Source organism: Panthera tigris, chromosome D4 (assembly GCF_018350195.1).
Source record: "Panthera tigris isolate Pti1 chromosome D4, P.tigris_Pti1_mat1.1, whole genome shotgun sequence".
Lineage (NCBI taxonomy): Eukaryota > Metazoa > Chordata > Mammalia > Carnivora > Felidae > Panthera > Panthera tigris.
In genome coordinates this window covers 60618505-60634305 of record NC_056672.1, presented here as the reverse complement: position 1 = coordinate 60634305, position 15801 = coordinate 60618505, and the positions used below count along the sequence as shown (strand labels likewise).

Below are 15801 nucleotides of genomic sequence, written 5' to 3'. Positions count from 1 at the left end.
GGCAGCAGGAGTTGGGACCTGCGTGGTCATGGTGGCCATGTCGTTTTTCTTTTGCTTGTGGATGGAGCACATCAGCCTTGGTTTCCATCACATTCAGCACTGACTCCCCACGGGGTAGGGACAGGGAGTGTGAGACAGTTTGCAGCCTTTCACATCCTTCTTTCAGGCTCAGAGATGGGCGCTAATATCGTCAGCTTCTTGCCCAGGAGCAAAACCAGGCTTTTGTTTTCAGTGCGTCTAACCCTGGCTTTTTCTTTCCTCCCTAGGAATAAGGAAGTTGTCAAATACCTGCTAAACCAAGGAGCTGATGTCACTCTTCGTGCAAAAAACGGGTACACGGCCTTTGACCTAGTGATGCTGCTGAGTGATCCTGGTGGGTTGTTTCAGGAAAAGGGTCGAAGACTCTCATGACCTTTCTCAGGCGGGGAATCAGGATAATCACCTTTGTGTCCAGCCCTTGCTTACTCATGAGGGAGGTCACTCTCAAGCCCCGAGGGCTCACCACATGTCCTCAGGCGAGTTCCTTCCCTCCCCGGCAAAGACTGGGCTGGCACCAGGTAGTCCCCTAGGCTTCTCCAGTGCCAGCCTTCCAGGAGTCTCCCAGGAGGGAAGGCCAGCGAGACACGAGTCTGCCTTGGCAGTCCATGCAAGTCCTGGAATGGTATCTGTGCTTTGTGACCAGAAACCCTGACCCAGGAAGAAACAGAAAGGCGCCTTTGACAAGCAGAATCAGAGATGGAGTAGTGACCTCCTCTGTTCAGTCGTGTAGGTGGAGGCTGCTGGGTCAAGGGCACCGTGCTGGGGATGTGACCATCCCTCGTCCCACCTCTCTCGGGCCCTGCTGGCATCTCCTGCTCCCCTCGGACCCTCCCCCACTGTGACAGGCCCTCCTCTGGGACCTGACGCATCCAATTAGGTAGCCCAAGGGTCAGAGTCTGTCCGTCCATCCTCTCTTCTGTTGCCCTGGAGTTTCAGCCCAGGGAAAGAGAGAGGCTAGTAGGCCCTTCTAACCCACAGGCTTTGAACCCTGAGCCAAATCCCAGCCTGCTGGCCGTGGGAGAGGACTTAACCTCCGCAGACCCAAGTGGACATAGCCCTGCTGTCCTTCTCGGCTATGGGGTACCCTGCCAGAGAGCCCTCCCTCTTCCCCAGAATTGCCCCCTCGCCCTGCCTGCTGCCGGCCCCGCATATCTCAGACGCACACTCGGCTCCATTTCATCCTTGCAGTGTGCGTGAGGGGAAGCAGAGCTGCGTATCCCCTTGTGGAGGGGAGGTGACTGAGGCCAGGGGAAATGGCTTATCCCCAGCCAGGGAGGTGAGGTCCTCCGCTCAAGTCCAGTGAGCTCACTCCACCTCGTTGGAGGCCCTCCTGACGTGCGTAGATTTTATGTCATTAAAACCCGTCTCCTGGATCGCGCACACTTTTTTCAGACAAACTCGTGTCTCACTGTGTCTCTTCTCCCTCTTCCCTTCCCGACCACTTCCCTCTCCCTTGCCCCATAAGAGTCTCTCCCTAGTCAATTTTTTTTCCTAGTGGGTTTTTTAAATGAACTTTTTGCCTGAATTTTTTTAAGAGACACGTGCTTATTATTGGACACTTGGAAAAGAAAACAAAAATAGTCATCAAGAGAAAAGCACTGTTAATAGTTTGTAATATTTTCTTCTCAACCGCTGTTGTTTTGGTAACCCAGTTAGTAACTGCAAATGATACCTAACCTTTCTTAAGCACTTCCCTTATGCCAGAAATTCCCTCGAGTCCTCCAGACACCTTTATGCACCAGCATCCTGTCACCCCTTTTACAGAGACACAGAAAAGTTCCCTAATTTACCTGCCGTTGCACAGCCAGGGAGGGGCAGAAGCAGAATTTAACCGCCTGACGTCTGGCTGCAGAGCCTATACTTACTTTATTTATCTGTTTATTTATTTAAAATTTTTTTTTGTTATAAATGTTTATTTTTTATTTTTGAGAGAGAGAGACTGAGCGCAAGCAGGGGATGGGTAGAGAGTGAGGGAGACACAGAAGCTGAAACAGACTCCAGACTCTGAGCTGTCAGCACAGAGCCTGATGCAGATCTCAAACCCACAGACTGCGAGATCATGACCTGAGCCGAAGTTGGATGCTTTGACCGACTAAGCCACCCAGGTGCCCCAAGCTTGTACTTTTAAAACACACTTACCCCACTGTCTTTCTGTGGGGAGAGGGCTCCTGGTTTTTCCTTCTGGTCAAGTGGATTAAGCCCTGCTGGCCTGTTTGCCACCTTTCGAAGACCAGACGGTGAAGCCGGTGACTTGATTCCGAAGTAACATAGACTCGAGCTGCAGGGCTGAGTTCTAAGGCTGACAGGGGTCTTGTTGAGCCCTCTCTCCTGGCCCAGCAGACGTATTTGCAGGTAAAGCGCTGCCTTTTGTGTCCATAGACACGGAACTTGTTCGACTGCTGGCATCTGTCTGCATGCAGGTGAATAAAGACAAAGGCCGGCCCAGCCACCCACCACCTCTGCCCCACTCGAAGGTCCGACAGCCTTGGAGTGTCCCAGTGCTGCCCGATGACAAAGGCGGGCTCAAGGTTTGCCTTTTCCTGTCCTAAAGGGCTTTAAAGAGAGCCAAGTTGACAGTGTGGGGGATGCCTGCCACTTCCTGTTAATGCAGGGCTGGTTTAGGGTGAGGGTGACCAAGCAGGGACGGGAAATAAGCTGTGGGTGAGCAATAAGGAATGGTGGGGATCAGGGAAAACTGGTGTGATCCTATCACATGCAGTGACTACTTTGCAAGAATGTGGGTTCATGTTGTCAGATTGTCCCATTTTTTTCAGGAAATGCTAGGACGCTAGATATGGAAACCCAATTTATAGATGTCGGGAACTGGAGAATTTTGCATGATGTAGTACTGGGCTGGCTGAACCAAATGCCTCTCCTCCAGGCTGTCTGTCTGCGGCCTCTGCTTCAGCATGTGGGATATTGCTGATTGCGCCATTCTGGGGTCTCCCTGCAGCCCACAGGCCTCCAGCTGGGGCTTTCTGGAAATACCAAAACAACCTCCAGTTGCTCATTTCTAACTGCGAGCCTCCAGTTGCTCATTTCTTTGAATTTCTCGTCCTCCCCATCCTGCTCTACTTGGTTGAAGTCACACTTACCTTTTCTCTATCCTGTCTGGGACTCTAGCACCTCCTCAAATCTGCAGACTCAGCTCCTGTTCTTAGCTCACTCACTAGAGCCCCGGATTTTCCTCTCAGTGTTGTTTGTATAGGTCCCTTCAGCCCTGTGCTCGCTGCCATCTCCCTCGTCCAGGCCCTCACAGCCTCCCTTCCTGCTGTGTCATAACCCCCAAGCTGTCACAGGGTTAGGGACACCCTGGGGGGCAGCATTGGTCCTCTCTGTAGGTGGAGAGGCATCAGCTGCCAGAACAGATGGCCCAGGCCTTGGTGTGGACAACACCTCTTACACTGTCACTGGAAAGGGGGGAAGAGCTTATGCAGTGACTGATGCTATGGTGTTTGACGTTGCCTCTTGTCCATCTGTCTGTCTCTGACTCACTGTGAAACTTTGAGCAAGTTGGCACCCCATCTGGATCTCCATTTCTCAATCTGCGATGCGGAGATTGACTAGATGAGGGGCAGCAGATAGGGTCCACTGTCAAAGGTCAGAGCCTCGAAGGGCTGAGTCAGAAAGGCTTTAGAGAGAACCATGGCCTTATGGGAAGGGTTGCTGTGGCTGATTGGTAGTACCTGTCATGGGCCCAGGAGAGCAGAGGGGAAGTGTGTATAAAGTGTGTCACCATCCTTGGCCTGGCTGTTCCTGGAGCATGACCTCTGCTCTGCGTTCCCTTGGCAGTCCTGGTGGAACCGAATGTCCAATCGGTTCCGGAAGCTCAAACTGATGCAGACCCTGCCCCGCAGGCTCTCCAGCAACCAGCCATTGCCTTTCTGTGATGAACCAGACTCAGCGCTGGACTCCACAATGAGGGCGGCCCCCCAGGACAAGACAAGCCGCTTGGGGCTTCATGATGTAGCCCCCACAGTGAAAGATAATGGTAAGAAAAAACTGCATGTGCTGTAAAATTTCCAGAACGGTCAAACCCAAATTTTCTGCCCTTTGTCCTACCTCTTGGGCTGATGTGAGAGGTGAGATGATACTGGAGTGTGGCCCTGGAACAAAGTGGCTGGTCTGGGGAAGGAGAGATGGGCAGGGACACAAATGCGGTCAGCATGGTAGAACGGGGATGTTGGTGGCAAGGGTCCCTGGTTTCTGTCCCACACGCCCTGCTCAGGGCCTTGAGGCCAGCCACTGCCTCTCTCTTGCCTTTGATAGGTGATTTTCCCACCTATCAAACATGATTGATCTCTGGCACTGGAAGCATTTAGAAATAGAACGAGTTATCTGAGGGTAGGAAGTGAGCTTCCCAATGCTGGAGGTATTCAACAGATTGGATGACTTTGCCAGGGCACTGAAGGTGATTCCCACACTGATTGAACGGTTGATCAGATCACACCCCTTCAAACAGACTCCCCACACCCAGCCTTGCTCCTTTCACAGCACTGTCTGAGACAAGCTGTTGAGCTGGGTGCATCACTGTCCGACCCAGCACGCAGGGCTTTATGGAAAAGCTGAAAACACACTTTGAGACACCTTTTAAATGCTTTCCGTCTATTCAAGTATTGGATACCAATTATTATTAAATATTTAATCACTCAGGAGAGTTGGTTTTCCAGGATGAAGGCCACCCTGGTCACTCATCCTCATGCCATGAACTTGTTGGGAGGGGTCATTTCAGGAAACTTCCATTTGTCTCTCAGGTCCCGGGAGCATGAGAGGAGACAAAGAAGATGTGTTATTGACAACCATGGTGAGTGTGGGGCTGTTCTAAAAGCATTTCAAGTCTCTACCAGTCATTAGTTGATTTACAAGGCTGGATGTGGACATGTGTCTCTCTTGGTGGTGGTCGCAGATGGGGTCGATAGCAAAATGTGTAACAGTGGGCACAGCTCTGGCGCTGAGAAATTGGAACAGATGCCAGTCTAAACTGTGGGTAAGGTGGTGCTGGTGCTTAGTGGCCAGATGTAAGCCCTGGTTGCGTTCACAGGGAGGCAGCGCTGAGGACAGGGCTTGCTGAGTAGGAATTGATGGGTGACAGCAGAGTCACCATTTTGGTTTTGGGGAGTCAGGAGGAGAGGAGTCCCAGAGGAGGCTGTGTTTCCAGCCTGAGAGGCCTCAGTCTCCTCATCTATGAATTAGAGATGCATCAGGATTAGTAACAAAAGTCCTCAAATAACTGGCATGAATGAGACAGCAGTTTCTTTTTCTCAAGTGCAGTTCAGGACGAGTATGTTGACACATGGTGTCCTTCTACCTGTTGGTCTCCCAGGCTTGGCTTCTATTATGAGATGGCCAGCAGAGCTGTGGCCATTACTGCCTCCTTCTAGCCAGCAAGAACTATGAGGGGAGGAAAAAGTGGCCAGGGGCACACCAGGTGTCTTTCAAGAAGTTTCCTGGGAACTCACACGTCACTTCTGCTTATATCATATTGGCCAGCATTTAGTCACATCACACTACGTGTGGGAGGCTGGGGGGCTGGGAAAGGAAGTCTCTGTTCCAGGTGGTTGTGTCCCGTCTAAATGCCAGGGGTGTCTACTAAGGAAGATGTGGAAGATGGATCCTGGGGGACATCTGACAGTGTCTGACTTTAAGGGATGCTATCCTTCATGGCTGTTTCTTTGAATAAGGTTGTCCCCAGGAAGTGTTTAGCATAGTGCCTGGCCCAGAATGAGCTCCTGGTTATCTGCTGTATGATCTTGGACATGTGACTTCACCTCTCTGGGCTTCGCGTTCCTCTTCTTTAAATGAGGGTTGGGGTTGAACTCAAGTCCATTTAGCTCTAAGACCCTAATCTGGAGGCTGGCCAGGAGAGGGCAGTATTGGAGAGGAGAAGGGAGCCGAAGCATCCTCAGAAGGGGCCGAGCGGGCTGGATCCTGACTGGGACCTGCTTTCTCAGCCCTGCCCCGCCCTGCCCTGCCCTGCAATGGGTGTAAATTGGTGTCTCTAGACCAGATTACTAGAGTGGGAGCTTATACTACCTGACGTTTGATAATCTCATTAAATAGCAGTAATTACTTTTGTATGAAAACAGATCTATTCTTGAAATTTTGGAAGATTCAGTAAAATATAAAGAAGAAAAATAAAATCCCCCTTGATGACACACATAATCATGACTGACATTTTGGGGTAGATAAGTTTTGGGTATTTTTCTAACCATTTTTTAGCATTATGAATATATCACATCCTACACGATAATGGCAAATTCCACAGCGCTTACTAAGTGCCAGCTGCTACTCAGAGCACTTTACATATATTCATTCATTTAGTCCCCCGGCAGCCCTGTGAGGTGGGCACTGTTCTCTTCCCCATACTATGCTGAGCCTGACTTATTAACAGTTTGTCTGACCATCTGTTCCATGTCATTAAACACTCTTAGCCACATCACATCTAATGGCTGCATGTTGCAACATTCTGTCCTGGGAACGTGCCTCACACACCAGTGAAGGCTTACCTGTTGGACTTTGGGGTTTTTAGTTTTTTGTTGTTGTCACGGATCTAATGAATATCTTTATGCCTCAGTTTCTCCCACGTGCCTGTTTCCTTGGGCTAAATGTCTAGAAATAGAATCTCTGGGTCAATGGGTGCAAATGTCATTGCCTTCCGGAAAGTTTGCAACAATTTAGACTCTGTCCCCAAGGAATGAAAATGTCCATCTGTGGTGGGTTTGTGGCTGCAGGCATCCTTAGTCCTCTTCCAGTCCCAGCCCCCTTGCTGGACGAGGTTGCTGAGGTCCGGGGGGCACGGCACTCTTCACAGATTCTCAGAAAAGCTCAGGAAAGCCAGGGTGGGACCCAGGATGCCTACCCTCCTGCGTTGGCACTTCCCTGTCCCACCTCCTCATGCCCCATGGAAGGCACCGGTACGCTGGCCTACCCCTCCGCAGATGGAGGATGGCCAGGGAGCCCTGCCGAGTGGGCGTTTGCAGCCATCCTTGCGGAGATGCACGCCTGCCCGGCTCCCGAGGCAGGTTTAGCTGTGGGATGCCCTTCCCTGCAAAGCACCATCTGGCACCAAGTCCACTGTCTTTTCTTAATTAATGTTAGTGCGGACTGTGTGAATACTTTTCCTTGACAGTCCACCAGTCATCATTGTGTGGATTCTATGCTAACTCTAAATTACATTTTCAAAATACAAAATTACAGTTAAAAATGTCAGCAGTGGGAGGTGTGGCTGGACTAGGGAGAGTGCGGTGGGGTGGGGAAGAGTGTTTGCTGGGCTCACAGACAGCCCAGCCTGGGCCTCCTGGTCCCCTGTGCCCTGTCCCTTCCTCCAGAGACCCCCAGCTCTGTACACACGTCCTGCTCCTCTGGTTGTCAGGCCTGCCTGAGTTCTTTTCCCTGGGCCTGCAGTGCCCTCTTCCCCATCCACCCGGTGCCACCACCACAGCACACCCAGCATCCCTTGGCCTCACCTCGGCTCCCCATCCCCTCTGTTTCCATTCTAGCTGCTGCAATGGTCCCAAGAGAAGCTGGGGGTTGGAGCAGAGTAAATGGGGGTATTGCTTGGTTGCTGGTAGAGCAGAAGATACCACATGGTTTCTGGCCGGGTGTGGGGATGAGGGGGTAGATCATGGTGCCATTCTCTGAGAAGCAGGAGAAACCTGGAGTCTTTCTTGAAGAGCTGGGAGCCTCCCCCCCCGCCCGGGGGGGGGAGCTTGTCTAACCCACAGCCTGTCTTTTTCAGCTTCGAAATGGAGCCCCCTTCCCCAGACTCCCGAGTGACAAGCTGAAGGCAGTCATCCCCCCTTTCTTACCCCCTTCCAGTTTTGAGCTGTGGAGCTCGGACCGGTCCCGGACATGTCACGGTGGGAAGGCAGAACCCATGAAGACTGTGCTGCCCCAGAGAGCTGGCCGGGGTGCCCCCATGGGCATGGGCGGTGGGAGCACAGATGCTGTAAGTCTCCCACTGGATGTACTTTGACACATCACTCACAATGAAGTTGGGGTGTGTTGCAGGCAGAAGGGACCTCAGACCCGCTTATCCAGCACGTTTCAGGCTTTTTTTTTTTTTTTTTTTTAATGAGGGATATCCTTTTGTTTCAGTGTATCCTACAAAGGGACTTACTTTATTAACAGATTAAAACGTGGGTGAAGGGAATGAAAGCGAGGGCCCCTCTTCTCTGTCTTTTCTCTGGGGCCCCAAGGAGCACAGCCTGAAGACCTGATCTCATCTAAGCTTCCCTATAGTAGATGGGAGACTGGGACTCAGAGAGGAGAACCAACCTGCTGCAGAGCACCCGGCCATGTGGCATGGGCCTGGGACCAGGAGTCAAGTTCTTGGTTTCTAACCAGCTTCCACATTACATCATCGCTCAGGTCCATAACCAAGACTATGTGCACTACTGGTGTTTTCTTACACCCACAAGGAGTGTGACTTCTAGCCTTTTGCCTACAGTGGCTTCTGACTTGTGGCCCTTGCTGTGTCTCTGTAATGTCCTGAGGTTGTCCCTCTTGATGAGGGAACTTATCTCCATCTGTGTAGGCTGCCCACACCATAGATGCAGCAAATGGCAAACTGCAGATGAGGACTTAGGACCTCGCCCTGCCACTGTGTGCTGAGTGATCAGAAGGACCCAGAACCCCCATCTCTGTAAAGATGGGGCTGACCCCCTTTGCTGCTGCCTCGTCTCAGTATCAAGTCTCCAGTGGGAGAGAGCCTGGCCCTGGAGGTGCCTCAAGTGGGCAGGGCTGGTTTGCATTTAGTCTGCACTGTGGGAAGAGTTGAGTGATCCTGAAAGTGGGGTGATTCAGGGGGAACAGCGTCTCAGGGGCTCGGCCTGAGCTAATGGTCTGCTTGTCAGCAGATGAGGATGAACTCCCCTTCCCTAGGGGACTCCCCTCAGGCTGAGCACCAGTTGGCCAGGGCCACATGGGCTGGGGTGAGCCAGTGGAATCCGGATCCCTTCTCCTGTGGTCATGTACGTACAGAGGAGGCAACAACAAACCGTAACCAGGACACCCACTCTATTGCAGACTCCTGTCAGGCCGGTTAAATTTCCATCTCTCTCCAGAAGCCCCGCCTCTCCTGCCAATTCCGGAAACTTCAACCACTCACCTCATTCCTCAGGCGGCTCCAGTGGGGTCGGGGGCTCCAGCAGGCATGGTGGGGAGCTGCATAACCGCTCAGGTGGGTACCAGGGGGGGCCACTCCGGGGAGGCGGGAAGACCCCTTGGGGGTCTGTCCCCCCACCTTGCTTCGCCCCTGCGCTTGCTCAGTGGACAGTCCCAGAAACAACGGCACACACCCTGTCCCCTTCCTTGGTGTGGCTAAGGGACTCTTCAGTGAATTCACAATTTTGCCCCCAGAGTGGCACTGTTCAAACATGTGAAATGTTCACAGCAGTATGTGCCAACTGGTTATTGCCTCACAAATGTTAGTTATTGGTGTTTTCCCACTCGGATCCTCTCTAGCTCTCTAGAATTATTTCTTTCACAATAATTCGAGATTGCTGGTGGATTTGGGGAAACTGGGAGAGGGAACACGGCAGGCCACTCTGAGTGCTGTGGACTGAGCAAGTTATTGGCACAGCTGTGGAGTGGGGTCGGTAAAGCTCCAGAAGGGGGGTCAGAGGGCAAGCAGGCAGCCCCTGTGTGGCTGCTGGAAGGGGCGGTGCTGGGGCTGCCACGGGCGGGGCGTCTGTGCCTTCCGGAGGCCGCACAAGCTGGCTGTGGCAGGGGAAAGTGAGGACAAGCTGATCGTGCCTGCACTGCCTCTTCCAATACCTCTCGCCATGGTGCCTTTGGCGTGTGATGACCTCCTCACCTGGCCACCTCTGGTTTCCACGCGCAGGCCTCTTGTGGTCAGCCCTGACCCACAGCCGCAGAGGCTCAGGGGAGTCTGGGGAATGCTTCTCCAGCTCAGCAAGGTCAGCACACGAAGTCCACTATAGTCATGTTGCTGGACCCTGGACCCCTGAGGCAGTCATGTCTATTCCTCTTTCCTCAGGTGGCAGCATAGACAGTGTCCTGTCACAAATTGCTGCCCAGAGGAAAAAGGCAGCTGGATTATCTGAGCAGAAGGCCAGCCACCGGTCAAGTCCTGTTGGGCCAGCGCCAGGGTCCGGCTCATCTGAGCTCCCAGTCTCTCCTGCAGGCAGCGGCGGTCCCGGTGGCAAGGTGCTTGTTCTGTTTCTGTCTCCTGTTACACTCACACGTTCTGTCCTGATGTGGCCCACGTGCTGGGGAGCACAGGCACTGCCACAGTAGTGGGACGGCACTAAAGAGAGGCCCCTCCCAGCTGCCCGCTCCCGGGCTTTCTGAGAGGCTGGATTGTGCAGTTGCCGGGATCACACCCTGTGCCCTCGGCCCCCTACACACATGGGTCTACCTCCCCCCCTGACCTGCAGGGCACCTCCAGGTGCCTCGTTCAGCCTCGCATAGCAGACTACCTGGGATCGGGTCTCAGCCCCACACTTCAGCCTTTTGAGTAGGGCCCGGCACCTGGCGAGCCTGTAAGTGTCAGCTGTAAGTGCTGACGTTATCAGCAGTAGTATCTGTGGTCCTACCTTCTTCGTTCACTGTGCACATCTTTGGGGTGTCTGCTTTGTGCCCAGCACTGCTAGCAGTAAGGATCCAGCAGTGAACCGGTGGTTTGGTGACCCTCTCAGGGTGTCACTGTGGACTCAGTTTCACTCAGTGTGGTAAGGGCTGTCGTGGAGAAGGGAAGATGCTGTGGTGGCACAGATGGGGGCTGCTACCCAAGCTTGAGGGCATCAGGGAACCCTAAATGGGGATCTGAAGGATGAGGAGCTGATGAAAGGGGCAGGGCTGGGGCAGGGTGTGACACCGTTCCACGGTCAGGGGGTAGCATTTGTGGCATTCCAGAGGGGAGGAGCTGCAGTCCTGCTGGTAGACAGGACAGAGTTGGAGTCTCGCCTCACTGCCAGGCACCTTTCCTCCACTCATGCAGCCCAAGAGCAGTCACCACATTGTCAGTATCTATATGGAGTTTCCAAGGGACAGGAAACCCTCAATGCCTCTCTGTAGTGAGAAGTCTTTTAGTGTCTATAGAATCTGACCCTTCTAGCTTTTGAGTCCCTCCACCTGGACTGATTGCTAGAATGACCCCCCCCCCAGACCCCCACCAAGTGTGGGTTCCTGACAGTATAAATTGGCTCCTCCTCAAGGTGCCCCTCTCCCTTGGTGCAGTGTAGCCCATTTCCTCCTCTGAGAGGACCCCATGGCCAAGCACTGTCCCACTCTTCATATTTTTTAGGTGGCTTGAGCTTTTTCCCAGAGAAAAGTTAGGTCACCTGAAAGCCTCACCCCTGGGCCCTTGCCCAGATGTGCCTCCAGAGACTGCTACTTTAACGGATGTATAAGCAATAGTCTTTATTTTCTGCCCACCACTGTTGGTTACAGAACTTTTTGTTTTTCAAAGTCCCTTTTGCAATCAGACATACAGAATTAGGTTCCTTTGCTCCAGAAAAAGTTTCTCTCCCTATGCATTAGCATATTTTCCATTATATTGAAAATTACTTGTGTAATAGGACCTGTGTAATTAAGTTCCTTTTAGAATTCAGCTCTAGAAAAAAAATGTCTCTACCAATACTTTCGTACATTTTCTTTCTTCATATAGAAAGAATTATATAATTATTGTATTTCTCTTTTTGCCTTTGCTGCTAGGAAACTCAGAGCTACTAATTAAAGTAAGTCTTCTGGTGTGAGCTTTGATATCGTTTTCCTCTTCTCTGTTGTTTAAATTTTTCTGTTTCTATTTTGATGATCTTATTAGATGTGTTGGATATTATTAGCTTTTCTTAACTGGTGTTAAAAATAGGTAGGTGTCTAAGTTATAAATTATATTAACTATTGTCTCCCTTGAATGCATTTATTATATATAATCTATGTTTAGGTATATTCCAATGAAAGGAGATTGTGTCCAAAGATACACTCAGGAAACAAACCGAGGAAACAGTCCAGGTCAATGACACCTGATATTCTTAACAATATGCTGTAACCTTGGGGAGCTGTCTAAAAATTCAGGTCTCTGGGTGCCACCCAGGATAACTGTATGAGACTCTTCAAGATGGGATCCGAGAACTCTGATTTTCCCCTGAGAGAGTATTGTAATCAGCCCAGCCCAGGGCTCTTAGAAACCACTGCCCTAAATCAAAGGGCACAAGGGGTGGGCTTTCTGTCAAAGGCTCCAGCAGCAAAATGGAGACATGAAGTGTTTTTCAAAGACTCCCTTAGGAAGAATTAGAAATTAGCATTCAAAATAGGAGCCTACTGAATCTGGTTTTCATACTTTGCTTAAAATAAGCACCACTGTAATGGTAGCATATTCACAAGGCATGGCTTCTAGCATGTTCACGAATCAGCCTGAAGCGAACCTGAGGAGGCACAGAATCAGGGGAGTCAGAATGTGTGTCGGTGCTTCCCAGACCTGTGGAAGCTCAAAGTCCCACTGAATACATCAGCTCTCTCTTCTCACCCTAAAGCTTAGTGGTTTAAAACAGAAAAGCGTTTCTTTAGCTCCTGAACCTGTGGGTTGGCGGTTTAGTCTGAACTTAGCTCGGTAGTCCTCGTGGTCTGGAGGGATCACTTACACATTTGGCTGTTGGCTGGAGTGACCAGGATGACTGGGCCATGCATGTCTACAACAAGCTTAGATGTGTCCTCATGGCAAGAGCCAAAGGCATGAGTTGAAAACCAGTCAGGTTGTTGAAGCAGATCAGCACACCCACTGCAGAAGAACACACAAACACACATTGCAAAGGGTATGGATTCAGGGAGGGGTGGAGATGACACCATTAACAAGATCTGCTACGTGGGGAACATAGGGAACAGTTCAGATATTTTATTAGAGCATCCCAGATAATCATATTTATCTGCCCCTCCCCAATAATGCTGCTACAAGGTCCAGAGTATCATGTTTGTTTGCTTCGGCTGGGATAGATCTGTTTAGTATGGATATACTAATTGTTTCCTGCCTAATCAGAAGCTTTGTTATTGAATGTCTTTGTTTATAAAAAAGCAGAAGGAAGAATTTATCAACAATATAGGCAGCTAATTGACAGTCTTTCAAAATCGAAGAGAGACATCTTGTTCACTCTGGGATGTAGTTAGGAAGGGCATGAAGGCTTAGCAGAAGGAGAGGTGTACCCACTTCCAGGCATTAAAACTATTTATCTTAGTCTCTGCTATCCTAGTCAAGATGTCCAATTTTACCAAAAATTATAAGACCTACAAAAAGGCACAAAACAACTGCACACCCAAGAAACAAAGCTGTCCTCAGAATTTGATTTAGATACGACACAGGTGTTGGAATTACATGACCATGAATTTGAAAGAACTACAATTAATTGTCGGAGGCTCTAATGGAAAATTTGAACGTGCGAGATCATATAAGTAACTATTTCAGCAATAGATAGAAACCCTAAGAAAGAAGGAAAATTCTAGAAATACAAAACTTGTAACAGAGATAAGGAATGTCTTTGATGGGCTCCTCAATACCCTTGACACAGCCAAGGAAAGAATCCGTGAAGTTGAAGACTGGGTAATAGGAATCACCCAAACTGAAACACAAAGGAAAAAAGAAGTTAAAACAAAAATAACAACAACAAAAACAGTAGAATTATATCCAATGTTCTTACATACAGGTAATAAGAAGCTCTGAAGAGCAAGAGAGTGGTAGGACAGAAGGAATATCTTAATGCCTGAAAATTTCCCCAAATTAATGATAGATTTCAAAGCACAGATCTAGGAAGTTCAGAAAATTCTCGCTATAGAATAAATCCGGAACTCTCACTATAGAATAAATATAAAAAGAATACACCTAGCCATATCCTATTTAAAGTACCAAATAACTCTCAAAACTCAGTAAAAAGCAAATTTAAAAAATAGGCAAAATATCTGATGCTTCCTCAAAAATATACAAATGGTAAAGAAACATGAAAAAACGTTGAACATTAACTACTGAGGAAAATGCAAATTAAAACCACAGTGAGATAGCACTAAATACCTGTTAGACTGGCTAAAACTTAAAAACTTTAAAGAAACAAGTGCTAATGAGCGTATGGAGCTCCTAGAACTTCAGTGCTCAGGGCAACGTGATAACAGTACCGCCATCTTGAAAAGGTTGGGCAGCGTTTGATAAAACTATATACTTACCCTATGAACTGGCTGTCTCCCTCCTAGGTCTTTACCCAAGTGTATTTTTAAAAAGTATTCATGCCAAAATCTGTGAATGTTTATAGCAGTTTAATCCATAATCACGCCAAACTGGAACCATCGCGTCAACAGGTGAACGGGTAAACTAACTGTGGTACATCCACGCAGTGGGACGCTGCTCAGCAGTGGCAAGGAGCACACTGTCAATACATGCAGTAACTTGAAGCAGTTTGCTGCACCAGACCCAAAAGTCTACATGTTGTGTCATTCCATCTATGTGACATTTTAGAAAAGACAAAAACATAGGGATGGAAAACAGATCAGTTATTTTCATGGGTTGGGATGAGGGAGAGATCGAATACAAAAGGACAGGACGAGGGAATTGGCTAATGGAGCTCTTCTCTATGGTACCCCCCCCCCCCGTATTTATCAAAACCCATTGAATCGTGCACAACAGTTATTTCTGCTGTATGCAAATTAAAAGAACAAACAAACAAACAGTATCGGCCAGGAACCAAAGAGGGAATGCAGACTATAACGACATATCTAACTATATTACAAATGACTGACATAACCACACGTTGGGAGATGGGAGAAAACTAGGTCAAGGGGATATGGTGAGGCCTAAGTAAAAGACATAACCATACCCAAGCACTGTATCCTAGTTGATCGTTTGTTGTTGTTGTTCTTATAGGGATGTGGGTTTAATTCCGAAACCACTTTATTTATACATTTTGTATACATGTACACTTTACATATATACTAGGGTTGAGCAAATAAGTAATTATAATGAGTCCAGTTTTTAACTGTCAGAGATTGAATCAAAGGGGAAATATTAGAACAAACCCCGTGGATATTGGATTGTTGTCAGAGGAATCGGTACAAATGCGTGGTTGTAAATGTGTGTGTGTGCGTGTGTGTACACACAGATTTATATGGAAGTAAGTCGGGCTATGTGGATGCTTGGCTTAGTATACTTTCCTGTCTGTCCACTGAGAGAACGTAGAATCAGTGATATCCCAGTAGCCACGAACAGCCTAGTACCCAGATTTTGGTTCCTAAATACCACGCTCCAATAAAAGGGACCAGAGCCTTGGAGAAGTGGTTTATTCCAGTACTGGGTCCATGGAGACGCAAGATGAGCCTGAAGCATTTTGTGGTGTCAGAAAGTAAGGAGATGCTCTTAAAAAGAAACAACAACAACAAAAAGATGGACATGGGGAAAGAACATAGGAGCCAACCTGAAAGATCTCAGTGCCCCAAACTGGAACAGTTTGAACAACTGTAAAATAAATCGCAGTAGTGATTAGATTATAAAAGAAACATCCACGAGCCCGTACTGGTAGGAATAAATAACTGAATAAATGGGGGAAGTAGTATCTCTTCCGTCCAGAATTCCAGAAAATAAATGTGAAAGGAATAAGGGAAATAGATCTCCTATCACTAGAACATCACAGTAGTAATTGCTATAGACAAGATCGACCAAAGAATGCCAAAATTAGTGGGAGCAACAAGATATTTAGCTCAAAATGTCTCCTCCCCACCCCAAATATTTGTTAATTATAAAGAGAAATGGTATCACTTCACAATGGA

The 15801-nt window shown here is 49.0% G+C and overlaps 1 protein-coding gene across 1 annotated transcript in view; it reads left to right on the top strand.

The window, feature by feature from the left end:
* ANKS6 (ankyrin repeat and sterile alpha motif domain containing 6) overlaps positions 1–15801 on the top strand; it is a 48120-nt gene that overhangs the window by 9944 nt on the left and 22375 nt on the right. The window contains exons 5-11 of the mRNA XM_042964555.1: positions 267–373; positions 2419–2567; positions 3832–4030; positions 4794–4843; positions 7778–7987; positions 9067–9220; positions 10040–10209. Coding sequence (XP_042820489.1) covers positions 267–373; positions 2419–2567; positions 3832–4030; positions 4794–4843; positions 7778–7987; positions 9067–9220; positions 10040–10209 — 1039 coding nt within the window. The remainder of the gene's footprint in view (positions 1–266; positions 374–2418; positions 2568–3831; positions 4031–4793; positions 4844–7777; positions 7988–9066; positions 9221–10039; positions 10210–15801) is intronic.